At 41.5% G+C, this 23088-nt stretch overlaps 1 protein-coding gene across 11 annotated transcripts in view; it reads left to right on the top strand.

Annotated features, from left to right (window-relative positions):
• LYN (LYN proto-oncogene, Src family tyrosine kinase) overlaps positions 1 to 23088 on the top strand; it is a 242633-nt gene that overhangs the window by 157193 nt on the left and 62352 nt on the right. For all 11 annotated transcript variants that reach the window (XM_033933634.1, XM_033933638.1, XM_033933635.1 and 8 more), the window contains exons 3-6: positions 6711 to 6768; positions 6861 to 6963; positions 20257 to 20355; positions 20474 to 20577. In XM_033933634.1, the coding sequence (XP_033789525.1) occupies positions 6711 to 6768; positions 6861 to 6963; positions 20257 to 20355; positions 20474 to 20577 (364 nt within the window). The remainder of the gene's footprint in view (positions 1 to 6710; positions 6769 to 6860; positions 6964 to 20256; positions 20356 to 20473; positions 20578 to 23088) is intronic.

The raw sequence follows: 23088 nt of genomic DNA, 5'->3' as shown, positions 1-23088 counted from the left end.
AGGGTTTAGTTTGGCGGCTTGGAAGGCGTAGGTTTTGTTGAGGAATTTTTTTGAGTGGCATAGTTTTAGGGAGGGGAAGGCGAAGAGTTGAATTTTACGGGAGTTCTTGTAGTTGTGGTTAAGGGTGAAATGGGGGGTGATGTAGCTAGGGGATAAACCAAATATTGTTTTGTAGCAAAAACAGGCGAATTTGAACATGATTCTGGATTCTAGAGGGAGCCAGTGGAGTTTGTGGTAGAAAGGGGTGATATGGTCCCATTTTTTTAGGTCAAATATGAGGCGGACTGCAGTGTTCTGGATCATCCTTAATCTCCTGATGGTTTTCTTTGAGGAGCTCAAGTAGATGATGTTGCAGTAGTCCAGTATGCTGAGGATGGAGGATTGTACTAAGAGCCGAAATGAGGAATCGTCGAAGTATTTTTTTATGGTGCGGAGTTTCCATAGTGTCGAGATACTTTTCCTGACTGTGATATCAGTGTGTTTCTCGAGGGATAGATGTTTGTCCAGTGTTACACCCAGTACTTTTAAAGTTTGTTCGAGGGGGAATGTGGATCCTTTTACTTGAATTGTGGTGTCTTTAGGGGTTGCTAGGAAGAATTTTGTTTTGTCTGGGTTTAGTTTTAATCTGTAGGATAGCATCCAGAGTTCTATCTGAATGGATGAATGAGATTCCCACTATCCCTATCTATTGTATATCTAGCAAAACCAAGGGAACGGGCTTTCTATGTTTCTTTCTATGTTTCTATGGTTGAGCTTCTGGGTAGTCTGGCAATGAGAGTAATTTTATATAAATTTTCCACATGTGAAAAAGGCCATTATAAAATTACTAAAGGAAAAAAGGAGAACTGAAGTTCCCACACCCAAATAAATGCACAAAAAGAGCGGAACAATAGTATGAAAAATATCTGGAGATAGCCAGGAATCAAACTAAAATCCTGAAACAGGTTAAATTGCACCCAAAAAAACTATTAAAAATCAAATAGTCATTGGGCTGTATATAGAACTGAAGGTGGTATGAACAGAAATTGTATGGACCCAACACGATAAAATAGTTTGTTGGCGTTTGTTGAATCCCGTAGAACTTTTTTTCCTCAAAAATATTTTATTGAAATTTTAAAGAAAAAAATCACAAAACAAGAGAAAGTAATACTAACACAATATTAGAAAAATAAGTCATAGAGTATCATAACATATAATCCAAACTAAATATAACACTTATTCCTTAAAATTAAGTAAGCAATCCCATATTTTCCTAAATTTTCTCATACTAACACACTTCATTGCATAAATTTTTTCATACTTACTATACAAGCATAACATGTTCCACCACATTTTATATTCCAATTTAGAAAAATCCTTCCAGTTAGATAAAATTATTTTTATTGTTATCATTATTAAATTATTCAATAATTGTGTTTTATAAGAATGTAATGTAGATTTTAACCTGAAACCCCCCAATATAATTATCTGGTAAGTTAATGGTTCAGATATAGAAAGCAAGGTTAAAATTGTTGACCAAACTTTACTCCAATAAGAAGCTACATAAGGACATTTAAAAAGCATATGTTCCATTGTTCCAATTGTATCCGTACATGACCAACAGAATTTTCCCTTGAAAGTATCCATTTTTTATAACTTAATAGGGGACCATAGTGCTTTATGCATTAAGAAGAAGGAAGATTGCATTAAACCTGCTGAGTGTAATGAAGTGGTAATTGATTTCCATAATAGTTTCCATTGAGACTTATCCCAAGTTCCCTGAATTCCCTTGGGAGTCTTACACACATTTAACTTCAAACGCTTGTACCATTTAGCAGCTGCACCTTTACAGTTTGATAAAGAAGAACAAAGTGATATACAATCTGGTTGCTCCTCTTGCATTTTGATTTGAGAGTGGGCTGATTTAGTACAGTGTAGAACAGGGGTTCCCAAAGTCCCTCCTTGAGGGCCGAATCCAGTCGGTTTCATTTAAGCTTCATTTCTCTGGTGGCTTCAGTACCGGAACACTGTCATCATAAGGCACTGGTCTCATGGCTGAAGGAAGATTGGGGTATTCAATTCATTGCTTATTTTTACCAGAGAAACCAGATACATTTGTCAGACAGAAGTAACAGTCTGTCAAGTGATCCTTCTGTTCTCGTCATATCATTGGGATAGAAATGGCATTGACTTCCGAGTACCTCAGAGCCAAGCTCTAAGATTGATGGCACATCTTGCACAACAAATGTGAGGAGCCCATGGTTTGCCTTGATTACCAATCTTGCAACCGAAGTACAGATCATATGCTTTCTTAACAAGTCGAGTCATGGTGCATCTGAGGCTTAAACATGTACTCATCACAAAAGTAGAAGAATGTGTCACAGCTGTTGCGACATCGGTGATACATTTCTGCTGTCACAAATCATCCTATAGCAATTAATAATTAACTAGCTTACTAATTAAGTTACTTACATAGACAATACTATGCTCAGAAGCATCAAAGTACACCTGAACTGACAGACACATAATGAAGATTATCCCTGTATGCAAACTGTTTTTATATAGCCTTTTCAGGCAGCATCCCTCAAGCCCATGTACAAGTATGCCCAGGCATGCACAGACTGCATCTTTTCCATGGGCATTATGCAACCTGCCCTGAATGTACGCCTGGACATGCCCACATTATATCCAGCAAGATATAACACGAGCAATAGGCTTATATTAAGAATTTTGCTAAGAATCAAGTGCATTAGCCTGAAAGTATAAGAAGAAATTGTAAAAATGTACTTTCTTGTTAAAACAGTATGTGATGTGTAATTTTAAATGTGATTTTTATGATCAGCAGCCAAAAATCTTTAAGATATACAAGAAAGTGTTGAAGAAGGAAAAACTTTGTTGTCCAGTGTTTCTTTCCATGGCTAAAGGACACTAGTAGTATAAAATCTTTTAGGAACAAATCATTCAAAGTTTTAAAAATAAAACAAGTCATTTTAAATTCAATTTGAGCCCAAGGGGGAACCAACGAAGTGTAGTCAAAAGAGGCGATTCATATGCTAGTATTTTTAAATGTTTACACACATAGGAGGGAATTCAATAAATGGTACTGAAACTTGGACATTGAAAAAATTCCATACTATGCGCTATTCTATAAAGACTCTGTGCCTTATATAGAATAGCATTTAGCATGGATCCTGTATCTAACTTTTGGGCACTGAATCTACAGTACATCTGGTCCGTATTTTGGCTATTCAAGCCTTCCTCAGAAGCCCATATGTCTGAAACATACACTAGCTATGTTTAAAGTGAGTATCCAGCAAAGTTTGGTAAAATAATAGCAAGTTGTGTAGGGTTCAATTCAACTTGATTGACCCATGGAGAACTATTCATCCTGCTGAGAAGGAATTTATTTTTCATTCTATTCCACATGCAACATTTTCTAGAATTGATTTATTTATTTATTTATTTATTTATTTTTAATTAGCAAGTCTCTAACATCTTGTGTTAATATGGCAGAACTTAAAGAGATTTCAGTGTTTGACCACGCCTTAGTACTATTACAGCTTAAAGGTCTATGTAAAAATCAGACAAAAGGCCCTTGGGGATTTAATGCTTCTTTACTCCTTAAGGAAGATTTTGTTGCTAAAATAAAGGATGCAATTCAAACTTTCTTTGAATTAAATAGGCCTTCTGATTATCCTTGGCATTTTATTTGGGACTCTTTAAAGGTCTACATTAGAGGGATTATCATCTCTTATTCGGCATTCTTGAATAAAGAAAACATTAAACAGCTGGATAATATGGAAATTCTTATTAAAAGCTTTGAGAAACAATACCAGGAAAATCCAAATAATGTGGAGGTTTTGAAGTGATTGCAAAAGGAAACATTCTTACAATCTTGATCTTGCCAGAAAAGCTAGTAGCCAAGTATTCTTACATCATGCAGCTTATTATGCAAATAATAATAAATGTAGACATCAATTGGTACAATACCTTAAAACTAAAAAGACCACCATTTATGTTCATGCTATACAAGATAATCAGGGAACAGTGGTTAAATCGGACTCTGAAATATTACATTGCTTTTGAAAATTCTATCAATTATTATATACTTCTGAGATGAGTGAGAATACTGCTCCCTCTACCTTTTCTGAGAATCTAGAGCATATAACTATCAGATAATGTCTGTGAAATGCAATCTAAAGGTGTGAATTGTGTAGAAATTCTTGAAGTAATGGGAAGTATGGCCAGAGATATCTCCTGGCCCTGATGGTATAACCTTTGAATTTTATCTAACATTTCGGGATTTAATAACACCTCACTAGGTAGACTACTATTCGTACTTATTTAATAATGGAATAGTTACAGGCACTTTTACTGAAGCTAATATTATTGTGATACCAAAACCGGGGAAAGATAATCTTCAGAGTCAAAATTATAAACCCATATCCGTGATCAATGTAGATGCTAAAATATGTCATAAAATGCTAGCAAATAGATTACAGAGGGTCTTACCTAATTTGATTCACACAGATCAGAATGTATTTATGATGATTTTCTTGTGATAATATACAAATGTTCACTAATGTAACATTACATGCATCTATGAATGATACTCAATGGTTGTTAGCTATGAGTCTCGACGCTGAGAAAGCGTTTGATAGGATGGAATGGACATTCATTTTTGAGGTATTGAGGTGGTTTGGTTCCCCTGAGAAATTTATCCAGATGATTACATTTTATATACTGCTCCAGTCACAAAGATATGTATAAACCAGTGTTTTTCAACCTTTTTTGGGCAAAGGCACACTTGTTTCATGAAAAAAATCACGAGGCACACCACCATTAGAAAATGTTAAAAAATTTAACTCTGTGCCTATATTGACTATATATAAAGTAATTCTCTTGAATAGGAATCAAATAAACACAAAGAAAGTATTTTATAATGCTGCCACCGCCAACAACACCGTTGGCGGCGGTGGCACTCAAGTGGCTAAAGAGCCGCAGTTTGCCGGCCTAGGGACAACACTGGAGGGTGGCCAGCTGTGCACCCCCTTGGGACGTAAACCCGGGGTGGGGCAGACCGCCCCCCCCCCCACCCTGGTATGCCACTATCTGTACCTCACTCCCTCCCTATGACCAAAAATTCTCCTTTCTTCTATTCCCCGTGTACACAACCATCTCTTTCCCTCCCTTCCTCTCTCCAAAGTCCATGCCTTCTGTGTCCAAACACTCATTCCCTCCCCCACCTCAGCATCTATTTCCCTCCCTTTCTCTCTCCCAAGTCCATGCCTTCTGTGTCCAAAAACCCATTCCCTCCCCCACCTCAGCATCTCTTTCCCTCCCTTCCTCTCTCCCAAGTTCATGCCTTGTGTCCAAAACGCACTCCCTCCCCCCTTTTGTGTTCCGTGTTTGCCTCCCAGCCCATCTTTGCAACTTTCTCAGCAAAACGAAGCTCAAGCCGCGAGGCTTGTCTTCTGCTTCCTGCCTGCCCTGCCGCACACAAATAGCCGAACGGAAGTATTCTCCGACGTCAGCGCTGACGTCGGAGGGCAGGCTTTGCTTAAGCCCTCCCTCCGACGTCAGCGCTGACATCGGGGAACGCTTGCGATCGGCTATATGTTAGCTGCAGGGCAGGCAGGAACAGAAGACGAGCCTCGCGGCTCGAGATGTATTGAACTCCGCGGGTCCCCCGTCCAGCTCTCTCCTGTCCACGTGGGGCGGACCGCCCCTCTCCCTAGACTGGTGGTACTGCCCTGATGGCGGCCCTGACCGTACGGCACACCAGGCAACATCTAGTTTTAAAAATTCTGTAGTGGTTCTTCTTTTACTCATCAGCAAGTGCAGCTATGTTTTCAATCTTTGCAATAGTGAGTAAAGCAATGGGCTGAGAATCAGGAAAACCTGAATGATACTCGCTATCAATGACTAAAAGGACATGAGCTAAATCCCAATAAATAAATAAGGCCAATATGATTTAATAGCTTTCTCCATTTTCTAGTTTTCTGTTTACTTGAATATTGCCAAAACGAAGGTGAACAAAAGTGATAAGGTGATATATTTACTAGCATTGAAAAATTACTCTCCTTTCATCAGGTCAAAACATACAAGGGGGTGCTGCAAAGTTCTCAGTCCAACCAAGAAGAAAAAGGCATGGATATGGTTTAATCGGTGATCAAGAAACACAGAATTTCATTTCTGCAAATTGGCACTTCATGAAATAAGATAACGCTCTTTTCAGCTACAGTGGCAAAATAACATTCAGAATTTAGGAAGCTGGACCCCGATTCACTAAAGTCAGTGATCGTCGCTAAACCTGTTGATAGTGACTCAGTCGGCCAGAGAAATAGCCAACAACGAATGAATCGCTATCGCTAGTGAATCTGGGCCTTGGTTGGTTGAGCTGAGAACTTTTCAGCACCCCCTTGTAATGAAAGGAGTGCAACTCCTGAAACCAATCAAGAAATGTGTTAATTTAATTCAATAAAAAGTTTCCTTTTTTTGGTGGGGAGAGGGGATGAGTTGTCCTTTTATTTCTGTACATTCCAGTGGACTAAAACGGCAATCATGCTACTTTATCCATTTGCAAATTTAAAACCTCTTTAGGTGATTCATGTGAAAAAGATTTTAAATATCATAAGAAGATGTTGTATGATGATTGCATTTATCTTTATTTGGATGTTCAATAAAAATCACTCCTGTGGGGAATTCACTGACAACTTTTTTTGTTCTAGACATCAAACAATGCAGATTCTCAGCTTCTACCAGGCCAGAGGTTTCAAAAAGCTGAAGGTATGTTTATCTGCTAAATTGATCAGTTTTTGGCCGCTTGGAATGAATTGGTAAAATGAAATAATTTTGCCTTTTTTGTGTGTGTTTAATAGAAGAAGAACATGGGAACATTGTAGTAGCTTTATATCCTTATGAAGGAATCCACCAAGATGATTTGTCTTTCAAGAAAGGAGAACGACTGAAAGTGATTGAGGAGTAAGTGGGAGCAAGGCTAGTTTGTCATCTTGAAGACTGATTTTCCTTGTCCAATGCAAGTATATAATGATAATCAAATCTGCTGGACACTATGGGGGGAGATCAAGAGGCAGGATTTGCCTCAGACAAAAGATATCTCTCTCTGACTCTAAATATAACAGTGCCTTATAAAGAGTCTTCGTGCGCTTATACATTTTTCACATTTTGCTATTTAAAAAATGCAGTTAAAATAGAAATTGGTTTCATTATGAAAAAAGCAATTGTAGAGATACGTAAACACCTAACTAAAAATAAAAAAACCCCAAAAGACTTGACTTTATAAGCCGTTAATACCCTTTGTCACAGCAAACTCAGATTAACTATGTTTGCAAAATTTGCCTTAACAAAGCCCATAATAATTTCTTGTATGGTATTTTGGAAAATATTTAAGACTGAACTGTTTTATAAATTCCTATAATCTAATAATGGTCTTATTTCAATATGACATTAGATTTAGGTTAAGTATAGATAATTAAAAGTAACATTTTCCCCCTCTTTTGCAAAACTGCGATAGTAGTTTCTAGCGCAGGGAACCGCGCTGAATGGCTCGCGCTGCTTCCAATTCTCATAGGAACTCAATGAGCGTCGGGAGCAGTGCAGGCCATTCAGCGTGGCTCCCCACGCTAGAAACTGCTATTGCAGTTTTGTAAAAGGGGGCCTTTGTATTAATATTAAATCATGAATTTTTTTATGTACCATTTTGATTGTATGTAATTCCAGGAATTGTTCCTGCTCTTTTTATTGTGAACCACTTAGAATGCCAAGGTGCTAGCAGTCTACAAGACATTGTTACATTATGTTGTTACACAGAGCCCACATATGTCCAGTCAATGTACTTGGGTTGCTCTAAATCAGAGGTTTCTAACCTTTTGGCTTCCCTGGGCCACATTGGTCAAAAAAAAATGTTTTTGGGGCCGCACAAATGCGCAACACTGCAGCAAGAGAGAGGAGGGAGCCGGCAAGATGGTAAACACCCGGGGGCAGCAGAGAAAAACACTGCATCGCCCTCGACCGGAGCCGCACAAAATACTTCACTGGACCGCATCTGGCCCTCGGGCCACAGGTTGGACACCCCTGCTCTAAATGATACTTGTGGATGAAGAATCAAGTTCCTTCTGTTGTATGAAGTGAAATTGAAGTGAAAATCTAAACAAGGTGAATACAAAACTGCTAAAATATTTTTAACATTATTAAATGTACAGTCTCTCTAAGGGCACCGTCAAGTCCTCTGTAAAGCAGAAATAATTTGTTACCACCAAGGCCCTGGCTTGATCAGGCTCTCCTACCCAAGTCAGCAGCCATGGGTTAAGGAAACAGCTGAAGAAGATCACTGTGAGGTCTCTGAGTACTTTAAAAAAAATAGAGAGAGGTCTGTGAGGGGGTGCTGAAAAGTTCTCAGCCGAACCAAGAAGGGAATGGCATGGAGCCATGAAACTTACAAGTTATTCCACATATTCACCCACTAAGTTCACAGAAGTTTCTGTAACCCAACTCTGAAGTCTGATCACTGAAATACTGTTCTGCCACTGCAATTAACTCCAAATCACTCAAAAATTGTCATCCTTTAAAACACTTTTTAACATTTGGAAACAGAAAATAGTCAGATGGTGAGTAGGGTGGATGGCCTATGCACTGAAACCCTAATTGTGTCAAAACATCCATCATTTTACCAGCCTTGTGAGCAGGTACATTGTCTTGAAAAACGAGAGCTCCTTTCTGCAGCTTCCCTTCTTAATGCATTTTGATGATTATTTTTATAGACAGTAGTGTGAAAAATATATCAAGGTATGAAGACATGTACTGGTATATATTAGTTGCTGTATTTTTGCCAAGAAGTCTGTGGCTTTTTCTTTAAAAATCAGCATTATGACTTTCAATTATATGGTGAGGCAAGGAAGCCCCAGCTCCTTCCCAAATGAAGATGTCAAGTTTGTCAGAACAAAGTTCTTTCATTTTCCAAGTTAATGATGGTTTTACACAGGAATAATTACTCTATCATGTAGAAGGATTTAGCAGCTGGTCTTGAGTTTTGATTAGAATACATAAATGTCCACTAAATAATTCAAAGTACCATCATTTTTAATGTCAAGCAATTCATATTCAAGAGACAGGTGATCATAAGCTAGTGAACTTCAATTAGGATTTCAAATATCACAAGCAATTTGCCTCCAGACTTTACAGCGATACAGTGGCCTAAAGTTTTGGGAATAATAATTTTATTCTTAAATACTGCCAAAGCCATAATAGTTCGAGGCGGTTTACAACAAGAAGTGCTGGACAATCAAGGAATAACAACAACATAAAATCATCAGTACTTACATACAATATGAAAGTAAAAACAGTAAAACCTTAACTAACAAATCGATTAAATAATTTTGTTTTTACTAATTTTCTAAAACTGGAGTAGGATGAGGAATGCATAATGATATTACCCAACCATTAATTCAATTTACCTGCCTGGAAAGCAAGAGTTCTATCCAAGAATCTTTTATATCGACAGGCTTTTATTGTAGGATAAGTGAACATGTGAATTCCACGAGTAGGCCTGTTAGAACAGTTCAGTCTAAAATGAGAGACCAAACCAACCCAAATATTGATTTAAAACAAAGACAAGAGAATTTGAACAAAACTCTTGCTTCCAAGGACAACTAGTGCAATTTTTGGTAATAGGGACTTATATGAAACATAGAAACATAGAAATAGAAGGCAGATAAGGGCCACGGCCCATCTAGTCTGCCCACCCAAATGACCCTCTCCTACCTTTCTCTGTGAATAGATCCCACGTGTCTATCCCATTTGGCCTTAAAATCAGGCATGCTGCTGGCCTCAATAACCTGAAGTGGAAGACTATTCCAGCGATCAACCACCCTTTCAGTGAAAAAGTGTCCCCGTGCAGTTTCCTGCCCCTGATTTTCCACGGATGCCCCTTATTGCCGCGGGACCCTTGAAAAAGAAGATATCTTCTTCCACCTCGATGCGGCCCGTGAGATACTTGAATGTCTCAATCATGTCACCCCTCTCTCTGCGTTCCTCGAGTGAGTACAGCTGCAACTTATCCAGCCGTTCCTCGTACGGGAGATCCTTGAGTCCCGAGACCATCCGGGTGGACATTCTCTGGACCGACTCCAGTCTCAGCACATCCTTACGGTAATGCGGCCTCCAGAATTGCACACAGTATTCCAGGTGGGGCCTCACCATGGATCTATACAATGGCATAATGACTTCAGGCTTACGGCTGACGAAACTCCTGCGTATGCAACCTATGATTTGCCTTGCCTTGGATGAAGCTTGCTCCACTTGATTGGTAGTCTTCATGTTATCACTGATGATCACCCCTAAGTCTCATTCTGCTTCAGTTCTTGTTAGGATCTCACTATTAAGGGTGTAAGTCTTGCATGGATTTTGGCTGCCCAGGTGCATGACTTTGCATTTTTTGGCATTGAAGCTGAGTTGCCAGGACCTAGACCAGCGCTCAAGTAGGAGTAGGTCGTGCATCATGTTGTCGAACATTGAATTTATGTCTGTTGTGCTTTTGCCCACTACATTGCTTAGTTTGGCGTCATCGGCGAATAATGTTATTTTACCTCGCAGCCCTTCTGCCAAGTCTCTTATAAAGATGTTGAATAGGATTGGGCCCAGGACCGAGCCCTGCGGCACTGCACTGATTACCTCCGTCATATCGGAGGGGGTGCCATTCACCACTACCCTCTGAAGCCTACCTCCAAGCCAGTTCCCAACCCATTTTGTCAATGTGTCGCCCAATCCTATAGAACTCATCTTGCTCAGCAACCTGCGGTGTGGTACGCTATCGAATGCTTTACTGAAGTCCAGGTATACGATGTCCAGGGACTCCCCAACATCATAGAAACATAGAAACATAGAAAAAGACGGCAGAAAAGGGCTATAGCCCAAGTCTGCCCATTCTGGTTTCACTCCCCTAGGGATCCCCTGTGAATATCCCATCTTCTCTTAAAGTCCGACACGCTGTTGGCCTCAATCACCTGTTTGTTCCAATGATCCACCACTCTTTCAGTGAAGAAGTATTTTCTGGAGTCGCTATGGAACTTCCCTCCCCTGATTTTCAGCGGATGCCCCCTGGTGGTCGAGGGTCCCATGAGGTAGAAGATATCTTCTTCCGACTCGATACGGCCCGTGATGTACTTAAATGTTTCAATCATATCACCCCTCTCTCTTCATTCCTCAAGTGAGTACAGCCTCAGTTTATTCAGTCTTTCTTCATACGTGAGATCTTTGAGCCCCCAGACCATCTTAGTGGCCATTCGCTGAACCAACTCGACTCTCTGCACATCCTTCCGGTAGTGTGGTCTCCAGAATTGAACGCAATACTCCAAGTGAGGCCTCACCATGGACCTGTACAGCGGCATCATAACTTCAGGTCTCCTGCTGACAAAACCTCTACGGATACAACCCATCATTTGCCTTGCCTTGGAGGTAGCTTTTCTCCACTTGATTTGCAACCTTCATGTCATCACTAATGATCACCCCTAGATCACGTTCCGTCGTGGTCCTGGCCAAGGTCTCACCATTTAGTATGTAAGTTCTGTGCGGGTTTTTCTTACCCAGGTGCATTACCTTACACTTTTTAGCATTGAAGCCTAGTTGCCATGTTGCTGACCACCGTTCAAGCAGTAGTAGATCTTGCGTCATATTATCAGGCAAAATGCTTTTACCTACTATGTTGCAAAGTTTGGCATCGTCGGCGAACATTGATACCTTTCCTCTAAGTCCTTGGGTCATATCTCTTATGAATAAGTTGAATAGAATCGGGCCCAAGACCGAGCCTTGCGGCACTCCACTGATCACGCCTGACGTTTTGGAAGGGGTACCGTTTACCACCATCCTCTGAAGTCTACCACTCAGCCAATCCTCAACCCATGTAGTTAGAGTGTTCCCTAACCCTATTGATTTCAGTTTGTTCAATAACCTTCGGTGTGGGACGCTATCAAAAGCTTTACTGAAGTCCAAATACACCACATCCATTGATTTTCCGGCATCTAGCTGCCTAGTAACCCAGTCAAAAAAACCAATCAGGTTAGATTGGCAAGATCTGCCCTGGGTGAATCCGTGCTGGTGGGGATCACGTAGGTTTTCCTCGTCTAGGATTATGTCAAGATGTCGTTTGATCAGTGTTTCCATGAGCTTGCACACTATAGACGTGAGACTCACTGGTCTGTAATTTGCCGTCTCTGTCCTGCATCCCTTTTTGTGGAGTGGGATAACGTTGGCAGTTTTCCAGTCCAAGGGGACTCTTCCTGTGCTTAGGGAGAGATTGAAAAGAACAGATAATGGTTCTGCCAGGACTTCACTCAATTCTCTTAGTACTCTGGGATGTAGGTTGTCTGGTCCCATGGCTTTATCTACTTTGAGTCTTGATAGTTCGTAGTAGACGCAACTGGGTGTAAACTCGAAATCTTGAAACGGGTCCTTCTGGTTGTCTCCCGTTTGAAGCAGTGGACCAGCTCCCGGTGCTTCACAGGTGAAGACTGAGCAAAAGTATTCGTTTAGTAATTCTGCCTTGGCAGAATCTGATTCTACAAGGCTACCGTCCGATTTATTCAGGCATTCTATCCCGTTTTTATTTCTTTTCCTGTGACTAATATAGCTGAAGAAGGATTTATCCCCTTTTTTAATGTTCCGTGCTAGATCTTCTTCCATTTGGAGTTTGGCCTCTCTGACTGCTATTTTGACAGCTTTAGATCTGTCTAGATAGTCTTCTTTCGCCTCTCGTTTACCTTTATGCTTGTAGGTGATAAATGCTTCTTTTTTCTTTTTAACGAGGTCCAAAATTTTTGCACTGAACCATTGGGGTCTTTTGTTCCTCCTGTGTTTACTCATTGTTCTTGTGTAGCGGTTTGTTGCTTCGTGTAGGGTGGACTTCAGAGTCGACCACATATCCTCCACATTGTTAGGTAGTGCTTGTTTATGTAACTCCTGACGGACAAAATCTCCCATACGGTCAAAGTCTGTGATTCTAAAGTTGAGAACCCTAGTTGCCGTGTTTGACCTTGAGAAACCTTTCTTAAGGTTAAGCCATACCATATTATGGTCGCTGGAGGCCAGTGTGTCTCCAACTGAGACATCCGAGACGCTATCTCCGTTGGTGAGTACCAGGTCCAGTATCGTTTGGTCCCTGGTGGGCTCCAACACCATTTGCTTGAGTCGTGCACCCTTTATGGAGTTCAAAATTCTTTTACTGCCACACGTAGTCGCGGAGAGTGTGTTCCAATCTGCATCGGGCATGTTGAAGTCCCCTAATAGCACTGTGTCTCCCCGTAGAGTGATGTTCTCTATGTCCTCTATCAGTTCTAAGTCTTTGTCTTCCTGCTGTTTCGGAGGTCTGTATATCACACCAAGGTATAGGCATTTTTCATTTCCTCTGGCCAGATTCACCCAGAGGGATTCCCCAGAGTATCTAACATCTGTAATCCTGGTAGTTTTGATGTTATCCTTAGTGTATAGTGCTACCCCTCCACCTAACATCCAGCTTCCTCGTCACCCAGTCAAAGAAGCTGATCAGGTTGGATTGGCAGGATCTCCCCTTAGTAAATCCATGTTGATGGGGATCCCGTAGATTCTCCTCATTCAGGATCGTATCCAATTGGCGTTTGATTAGAGTTTCCATTAGTTTGCACACTATTGATGTGAGACTCACCGGTCTGTAGTTTGCTGTCTCCATCTTGGAGCCTTTCTTGTGGAGTGGAATGACGTTAGCCGTCTTCCAGTCCAACGGGACGTTACCCGTACTAAGGGAGAGATTAAAGAGCGCGGATAGCGGTTCCGCAAAGACATCACACAACTCCCTGAGCACCCTGGGGTGTAGGTTGTCAGGCCCCATTGCCTTGTTAACCTTAAGCTTTGACAGCTCGCAGTAGACACCGCTGGGTATAAACTCGAAATTACTAAACGGGTCATCTGCGTCAACCCTTGTCTGTAGCTGAGGGCCGAGTCCTGGCGCCTCGCAGGTGAAGACTGAGCAGAAGTATTCATTTAACAGTTGGGCTTTTTCTGAGTCCGCTTCTACATAGTCTCCGTCTGGTTTCCTAAGACATACTATCCCGCCTGAGTTCTTATTTCTGTCACTGATATACCTGAAGAAGGATTTATCTCCTTTCTGGATGTTCTTCGCTAGAGACTCCTCCATGCGGAATTTGGCCTCCCTAACTGCTGTTTTGATGGCTTTTGACTTGGCCAGATAGACTTCCCTAGAGTCCTGTTTCCCTGATTGTTTGTAAGAGATGAATGCTTTTTTCTTCTCCTTGATGAGGTCCAAAATCTCCGCAGAGAACCACTGTGGCTTATTGTTCCTTCGCCGTTTACTTACTGATTTAACATAGCGGTTTGTTGCTTCTTGTATGGTGGCTTTCAAAGTCGACCACATTTCTTCCACGTTATCGGTTTCTGCTTGTCTTTGTAGCGTCTGCTGAAAGAAGTCTCCCATTTCTTTGAAGTTTGTGTCCTTGAATTTGAGGACCTTGGTCAGTGTGGTAGATTTAGTGAAACCTTTCCTGAGATTGAACCATACCATTTTGTGGTCACTGGAGGCCAATGTGTCGCCCACCGAGACCTCTGTGACACTTTCTCCATTGGTAAGTATCAGGTCCAGTATTGCCTGATCCCTTGTTGGTTCCAACACCAGTTGCCTGAGTCTTGCTCCCTTCATAGAGTTTAATAACCTCCTGCTGCTGCCAGAAGCAGAGGAAAGCGTGTCCCAATCCACATCAGGCATTTTGAAGTCACCTAACAATACTGTGTCCCCACGCAAGGTGATATTCTCTATATCTCCGATTAATTCCATATCTAGGTCATCCTGTTGTCTTGGGGGGGTCTGTATTTTACACCAAGATACAGGCATTTGTCCTTCCCTCTGGCCAAATTTACCCAAAGGGATTCCCCAATGTAGTGGACATCTGTGATTCTGGTGACCTTAGTGTCATCTTTAGTATATAATGCTACACCTCCTCCCATTTTGCCCTCCCTGTCCCGGTGAAGCATGTTGTAACCTGGTATGACCATGTCCCACCCGTGGGAGTCCGTGAGCCAGGTCTCAGATATCGCCACCACATCCAGGTCGGCATTCCTCATTTCTGTTTCTAATTCCAGGATCTTGTTTCCCAGACTATGGGCGCTTACGTACATAGCCCTCCATGTTGTATGTTTGTTACGTCTCAGTGGGGATGTTCCCGCTTGAGCTACTTGTACACCTTTAGCATTATTCGCATGTTTTGTACTTTCCATAGACCAGAGTTACAATGTGCACCTATCCCGGACTCCCCAGACCCAGAACTACAGTGTGTTCCTATCCCAGACTCGGAAATGTGTGTACCCTGTGGGGGTATTCCTGCTTGGGCTACTTGAACTCCTTTAGTACAATTTGCAATGTGTACTCCCGCTAGACCCAGAATTACAATGTGTACTCCCCCTAGACCCAGAATTACAATGTGCACTCCCCTTAGACCCAGAATTACAATGTGACCCAGAATTATAATGTGAGCCAACCCCAGACTCGAAAGTGTGTATACTCTCCCCTGCCCCAGATCGGTGTTTACTTACCTTAGTCTCAAACTAGAGAGCTGCACGGGAATGGGGACGACGGGAATCCCGCGGGACCCGTGGGCATCCCGCGGGTTCCCCCTTTGGGTCACGGGGATCCCGTGGGGATGCCCCCTAGGGTCACGGGAATCCCGTGGGGACGCCCCCTAGGGTCGCGGGGATCCCATGGGGACGCCTCCGAGGGTCGCGGGGTTCCTGCGGGGCTGGATGTACTAAGTCGCGCGGCTTTTCTCCCTACCTGCCCTTAACCGCGAATCTAAATTACCTTCTTACAGCAGCTGTAAGAAGGAAATTTAGAATCGCGGTTAAGGGCAGGGAGGTTTGTCAGACCGGGGCTGTTGTCGGTCGGTCGGTCGGGGAAGCGCCACAAAAGTAAGGGACCTGGCTGGCTGTGCTGCACCCGGGGCGGGAGAGAAGGAGGGGGGAGAAGGATGCTGAAAGGCCATGGGGAAGATGGGGGGGAAGGACACTGAAAGCACTTGTGGAAGACAGAAGGGGGAGAAGGACGCTGACAGGGCATGAGGAAGACGGGGGAGAAGGACGCTGAAAGCACATGGAGAAGACAAAGGAGTGAAGAAGGACGCTGAAAGGACATGGGGAAGACGGGGGGGTGGAGAAGGACGCTGAAAGGCCATGGGGATGACAGAGAGGGAGAAGGACGCTGAAAGGACATGGGGAAGACAGAGGGGGGAGAAGGACACTGAAAGCACATGGAGAAGACAGAGGGGGGAGAAGGACGCTGAAAGGACATGAGGAAGACAGATGGGGAGAAGGACGCTGAAAGGACATGGGGAAGACAGAGGGGGGAGAAGGACACTGAAAGCACATGTGGAAGACAGAGGGGGGAGAAGGATGCTGACAGGACATGGGGAAGAGAGAGTGGGGTGAAGACGCTGGCAGGGAAGAAGACAGAGATGCCAGACTATGGGGGGGAGCGGAGGGAAGAAGATGGGTGCCAGACCAATTTGGAAGGGGGGAGAAAGGGAGAGGCACAGTAACAGAGCAAATGGAAGACGCAGAAGGAAGAGAGACAGTGGATGGAAGGAACTGAATGAGAACATGAGGAAAGCAGAAACCAGGCAACAAATGTAGGAAAAGAATTCTATTTCTTTTTTTTTTTTTTTTTGCTTTTGCTTAGTAACATAGTAGATGACGGCAGATAAAGACCCGAATGGTCCATCCAGTCTGCCCAACCTGATTCAATTTAAATTTTTTTTTTTTTTCTTCTTAGCTATTTCTGGGCGAGAATCCAAAGCTTTACCCGGTACTGTGCTTGGGTTCCAACTGGTAGTATATTAGTTGTGTTGATAAAAATTTATAAACAAAAGAGGCTCTGGTAGAAACCCGTTTACAAAGTATGTATTCTTCCCAATTAATATTTCCAAATTAATAAAGTCTTTTTGCTTATTTGTAAATGGGTTTCTACCAGAGCCTTTAATTCAGTAGCATAATTAAATGAAATAACTATTTCTGAAGTTTATAGGGACGGGCGGGGATGGAGGGGATTCCTCGCGGGGACGGGTGGGGACGGAGGGATTCCTCACGGGGACGGGTGGGGATGGGTGGGATTCCTCACGGGGTCGGGTGGGGACGGGTGGGACTTTGGCGGAGACAGGTGGGGACGGGTGGGATTTCTGTCCCCGCGCAACTCTCTATCTCAAACCAAAGATCAATCTAACTGCCGAGTTTTGAATAACTTGAAGTCGTTGAAGGGTTTTCTTAAAAGTTCCCAAGTAAATGATATTACAGTAGTCAAGCATACTTAGAATGGAAGATTGAACCAATAAACAGAAGTTGTCTGTTCCAGTCACCCCCTTTTTATCCCCAAGGACCAATCCTTTCCCCCTGGAATAGGATAACCAATTCTTCTAGCACACTTGGTATTATAAGGTCTTCACCTTTGCGTTGCTGTCCTTTCCTCTGTGTACTCCATGGCTCAGATGGAAAAGCATTGATCTTCCAGCTGGATAGACTTCTGGTCTTTTGTTACTGCCAGCTGTGATTTTAAAAAAAACAATAAAAACCCCTCTTGTATACTTTGATGCTATAAGAATCATTTTCTTTATAAATTCTTTATTCGATTTTCAAACTTCGACAGTGCATTACACAAATATATTACATAGAATCGTTCAATAAAAGCACATTCAACTCAGATATACATAACCAGCCAATTTCTCCCCTATCCCTACCCACCCACCTAATGATAATTTAATAAAACACAGAAATATAGATTTACCCATTAACCTTACCCTATTAGCCATATCCTTCCATCCTCCCACCCATCCCAAGTTTAATTAAATATCAAATTATGACAGAAATAACCCCCTCCAATCCTTCCCTGGATGTGTACCAAAATAAACAAAAACTGACTCACAATCAAAAACCTATTCTAATGAAGTAACATAAGATGTCAATGGGCCCAATTTAAATATATTACCATGCCCCAAATTATCAGCGTTCATCCTTTCAAATCTGGAGCAAAGATTTGCCCACCAGAAAGGAAAATTTAAACGATCATAGGTCTTCCAGTATCGGGTTATCATCTGGATGGCTATCCCAGTCATTATAAGGAAAAGACAGCCTTTATATTGATCCATAGGGGGCTTAACATGTAATTTGTTCCATAAATGACCACCTCATACGTATAAGAATCATTTTCAATAACAATTTTTGCTATCTATCCATTCCCACTTGGAGGATACTGAGCTTGCTATTCTAGCGCCTATTCTATCTTCTTACTGTTTAAACTTTGGAAACATACAGTAGTTCAAAAAAGGACCATAGCAGCCTTGCTCATGTTCCCCAGTATCCAAGTAGTGCCTACTGCTGAATATCCAGATACTGCAGTGAATGTCCAACACTATCAGGGCAGCGGCAATATTCATCTTACCCAGCTAGGGTAAAGGGTCATGGATTTGATATTCTGCCTTTCTGTGGGTACAGTCAAAGTGGTTTACATATACTACAGGCAGTCCCCGGGTTAAGAACGAGTTATGTTTTTAAAGCTGTTCTTAAGTCAGATTTGTATGTAACTCAGAACTTGTAGATTTTAAAATTCTTCCTGCTTACCTCTGCTCCCAGCTGACAAAAGGGCTAACAACCACACACCGTTCTTAATGTGGCCCTGCATCAGTCCTGAATATGCTGTAGGAGTCCATGCCACTGGAAATACTGCTCAGCAAAATCAAATGAAGCCACGACCGCGTTCTTAAATTCAAGTCGTATTTTTCTGTCCCTAGTGGGTTCACAGTCTAAGTTATGCACCTGGGGCAAAGGAGACTTAAGTGACTTTCCCAGAGTCACAAGGACTGCTTTTACCCTATCCTTACTTGTCCAGATAAGTTATCCAGATAGTGGGCTGAATATCGCTTCTAAATGGGGAACTCCTGGCTCTGCTACCGCACAGCCCTGGCCATATTTGGATATAATGTGGTAGTCTGTAAAGATATTCAGCAGCACGATCTGGTTAGTACCGTAGAATAGCTTTCTCAATGGCATTTATCTGGGAGGCAGGTGCTGCTGTCTCCCAGATAAATGCCCCCACTATTTCAAAGCTTTATAGAAATAATAAATTCCCCCACTTCCAAAAGACCACTCTGCTGCTATTGCTGTCAATCTCTAAGGATCCTTGAAATCCTCTCATCCAAGGAATTAGGAGTTCCTTTTACTAAAGTGTACTAATGGATTTAGCACGAACTAAATCCTAAGAAGCTCATAGGAATAAAATGGGATTCTTAGAATTTGTTAGGCGCCATCATGTCCTAGCGACTTGATGATCATATCAAGTTTTTGTGGCAGAATGCAGAAGTAGATTATCGGGCCTTTCTTCTGCGCAGTATAAATACGATGTTGTCGCGTCAAACACTATCCTCCACCTCCAAAACTGTCCATCTGCTGCTGCCCAGATGGTTGGTACATCATTAGTCTGACATCTCCACTGAAACCTGTCTGCCTTGGTAGTGAAACTACCGAAGGCATAGCTTTCAGCTTTACCGATGCACGCAAGCCCCAGTGGCACGACAAGCCCATGTACCATGACTGGAATTAGAGAATGACACGGTGACAAAATTCATCACCGTTCCCGTCCCCGCGGATAACCGCAGGAAATAATCCCATGTCATTTTCTAGTGTCTATTTCAACCTCGGTCCTTCTACACCAGCATTCTTCAAAGCAAAGCTTGCGGGTCAGTGGTTGTGCCCAATTATATTCTGATTCTTCCCTCTCTCCTTAAAGAATGAAATGAAGATGGTTTCCCGCGGTTATCCGCGGGGACGGGAACAGTGATGAATTTTGTCACCGTGTCATTCTCTAACTGGAATCTTAGCATTTAGCACACTCTAAATCCATTAGCACACCTTAGTGAAAGAGCCCTAAGTCAGAAGTAGATCCCCATATCAGCCATCATTATTTTACGACTGTTACAGCATGACTTTTGACACTGCTTTAATAATTAAACTCTTTAGCTGCTCAATGGAGTTAGGAGCAAAATCTTGTTAAACTGCTGAGTAAGACTTAGAGAGAGTTGTTGCAAGGAAGCAAGGCTATTAGCTATGGGTCTGCAGTATTGCAAAAGGAAGGTACAGTTGTGGCAGATTAGATAGATCTTATTGCCTTTATCTGCTATAGTATTCTATGTTTCTATAAAGCAAAGATGTTTTATAATAAATGCACTTTTATTTCAGACATGGAGAGTGGTGGAAAGCAAAATCTCTGTCAACCAAGAAAGAAGGCTTCATTCCCAGCAATTATGTAGCAAAAGTCAACACATTAGAAACAGAAGAGTAGGTTCCTAATATTTTTGTTTGAAAATTGCTTGCTTTTTTTTTTTTTTTTTGTCTTCAATCACCGTATTTATTTTTGGTCAGAAAAAAAAAATTATTTGTTTAAAATGTGTTTCAGTTGGTTCTTCAAAGACATTACGAGGAAGGATGCTGAAAGACAGCTTCTAGCACCAGCAAACAGTCCTGGAGCATTCCTTATTAGAGAGAGTGAAACTTTAAAAGGTAAAAGGCATGCTTTAAGTCAAACTAAACTTAAGAAAATGGTAATAGTTTCTGTGAAACTACAGTAAAATATATGCACAGTGGTATGAGCTGCCGCCTGAGCACCCTGAGGTTGTGAGTTCAATCCCAGCCTGCTCCTTGTGACTCTGGGTAAGTCATTTAACTCACCATTGCTCCGGGTACAATTAAATTGTGAACCTTCTGGGACAGATAGGAAAAAATACCTAATCTCCCCCCCCCCCCTTTTTACAAAACCGTAGCGCTGGCCTTAACAACTTCAACGCTCACAGGAATTTTATGAGCATCAGAGCTGTTACCGCTGCGGCCGATGCTAAAAACCACATTATGATTTTGTAAAAGGGGGGAGGAGTAAGAGTACCTGATTACTATTCAATGTATTGTGAACTGCTTTGGGTGAATCTCTTCATGAAAATGACGGTTAATAAGTCCCAATAGTGGCTGGGTCGGATTTGGGGGAGGGGGGCAGGGAGGGAGGATGTAAATTTAAAAGTCATAATCAACATCTTTTCTCACATCAGGCAGCATTATGGGGTGAAGATCTGGAACAACTGCTTATGCCTACTACTTATGGGGAATTTAGGAAACACCTAAAAACATATCTGTTCTTGAAGTATTTAGGTAACTGACTTGTACAATCTTAGTCCACAGCAACTGATCTCCGGATCGTTGTATCTATCATAGGCGTGCCTACGCTATCGGATGGAGGGGAAGGGAAGGGAGGTGCAATTGTTAGCTTTCAACAAGCGCATGCAAGACACACCTTTATACGCCTCTAATACACACACTTGAGGCACATGCTTTTGAGATTTTTTTTTCTCCATCACTATTTGGCTATAATTTTTGTGAATAGCGTGGTTTTTTAAATTTTTAGGCCCTCTTTTACAAAGGCATTCTAAGCGTTTTAGCGCGGATTTAGCATGCACTAAATCAACGCGTGCGCTAACTGCTAATGCGTCCATAGAATAACATGTATGTGTTAGCATTTAGCGCCCACTAAAAAGCTTAGCGCACCTTTGTAAAAGAGGGGGTTTATCTTGCCTGAGATGCACTTTTCACAGTACCAGTATCCCCAGACTAGCCAGTAATTTTGGTCATTAAAAGCCAGTGCTTCACTTTGAGAATCACCCAGCAATGATAGAGAATTGCCCGGAGTGCTTGTTTAAATATTAATGAGTCCATTTCACTACCTTTTTAATAGTAATTACCTTGTCGCACTACATTTGCATGGCAGAGTCAGAGGCTGCTAGGAAGTTTGGAAAAGACCACGGTGAGCCGTTCTGATAACCAGGCGGTAAAATACTGGCATGCTAAACCGGCTGGAACCGGTTTTGCAACCATTCTTAAAGGCCCTCATTCCTTTCTCTCTTTCTGGCACCCTCTAGTTAGCTGGGAGTCTATTTGAACTCTGAAATTCCTTCCCCTCAATGAGATACCAGTCTAGGTTTTCTTTCTCTCTCAGGCTCTAACCCTATCCTGAGACTTGAGATGTTAATCAGGTGCATAATGGGGATATAGGGACAACATCTTGATGATCACACTCAAAACTAGAGTGTGAAAAGTGATTTCTTATTCAATAATTCATGAACCAAAAATTTTAAGGATAAAGAACAAATAATTTCACATCTTTGATATCTACTGTGACCCCATGTACATAATTTTTTAAAATTTTATTTTTGTTTTGCAAAGACCTAGAAACAAAATATTAACATATTTGGAAAATCAATGTTTCAGTTTCAATATTGTATCCAGCTAAATTCTGGGTTGTCCTGGGAGATCAAAAAAGTATATTTTCACTTAGGCCCTTGCCTTATCTAGATGAGACTTAGCAGAAAAGTGTATTACAAGAGAATATGTATCTGACTCTGAATCTGAAGACTCTCTTTGTATGATCCTTTGATTTAAGACTTGAAAACAATTTTAAGTTTAGTTTGGACCACCTTTAACTAGTTAGTAGTAATGGTTGTTATTTAAATTCAGGTTATAATGTTCTATTTACTTTTACCCTTATCATGCTTTTTAGAACTTGTTTTTTTTATAATTTGTATTAAGATGAGTGATATTACATTACATTACATTACATTAGGGATTTCTATTCCGCCATTACCTTGCGGTTCAAGGCGGATTACAAAAGGTTAATTTAAAAAAGAACAGAGTTACAATGATTAGCTAGAGAGGTAAATTGTAGATCTTATAAACATTTTGCGGGTTGTTGAGGGTGAGGTGGTTTGTAAAAGAGTTAATAGGTGGAATAGTGGAGATTCTTTTGTTATTATTAGTGCAGTAATGGGTAGATCAAATGTCAGTTTTAGAGTTACTAAGAGGTCGTGGTGTTATTGCTGCTTCAGGAATTTCTTGAAAAGTGTGGTTTTTATTTCTTTTCTGAACGTCCTATAGTCTGGGGTGGTCATCAGAAGGTTGGATATTATATATATTATAGAAATGATAGATTTTTTAATACTGAATTTAGGTTGAAAAGAAAAAAAATGCTAA

This window comes from Geotrypetes seraphini, chromosome 2 (assembly GCF_902459505.1).
Source record: "Geotrypetes seraphini chromosome 2, aGeoSer1.1, whole genome shotgun sequence".
Taxonomy (NCBI): Eukaryota; Metazoa; Chordata; class Amphibia; order Gymnophiona; family Dermophiidae; genus Geotrypetes; species Geotrypetes seraphini.
This window is presented reverse-complemented; position numbering and strand designations above follow the sequence as displayed.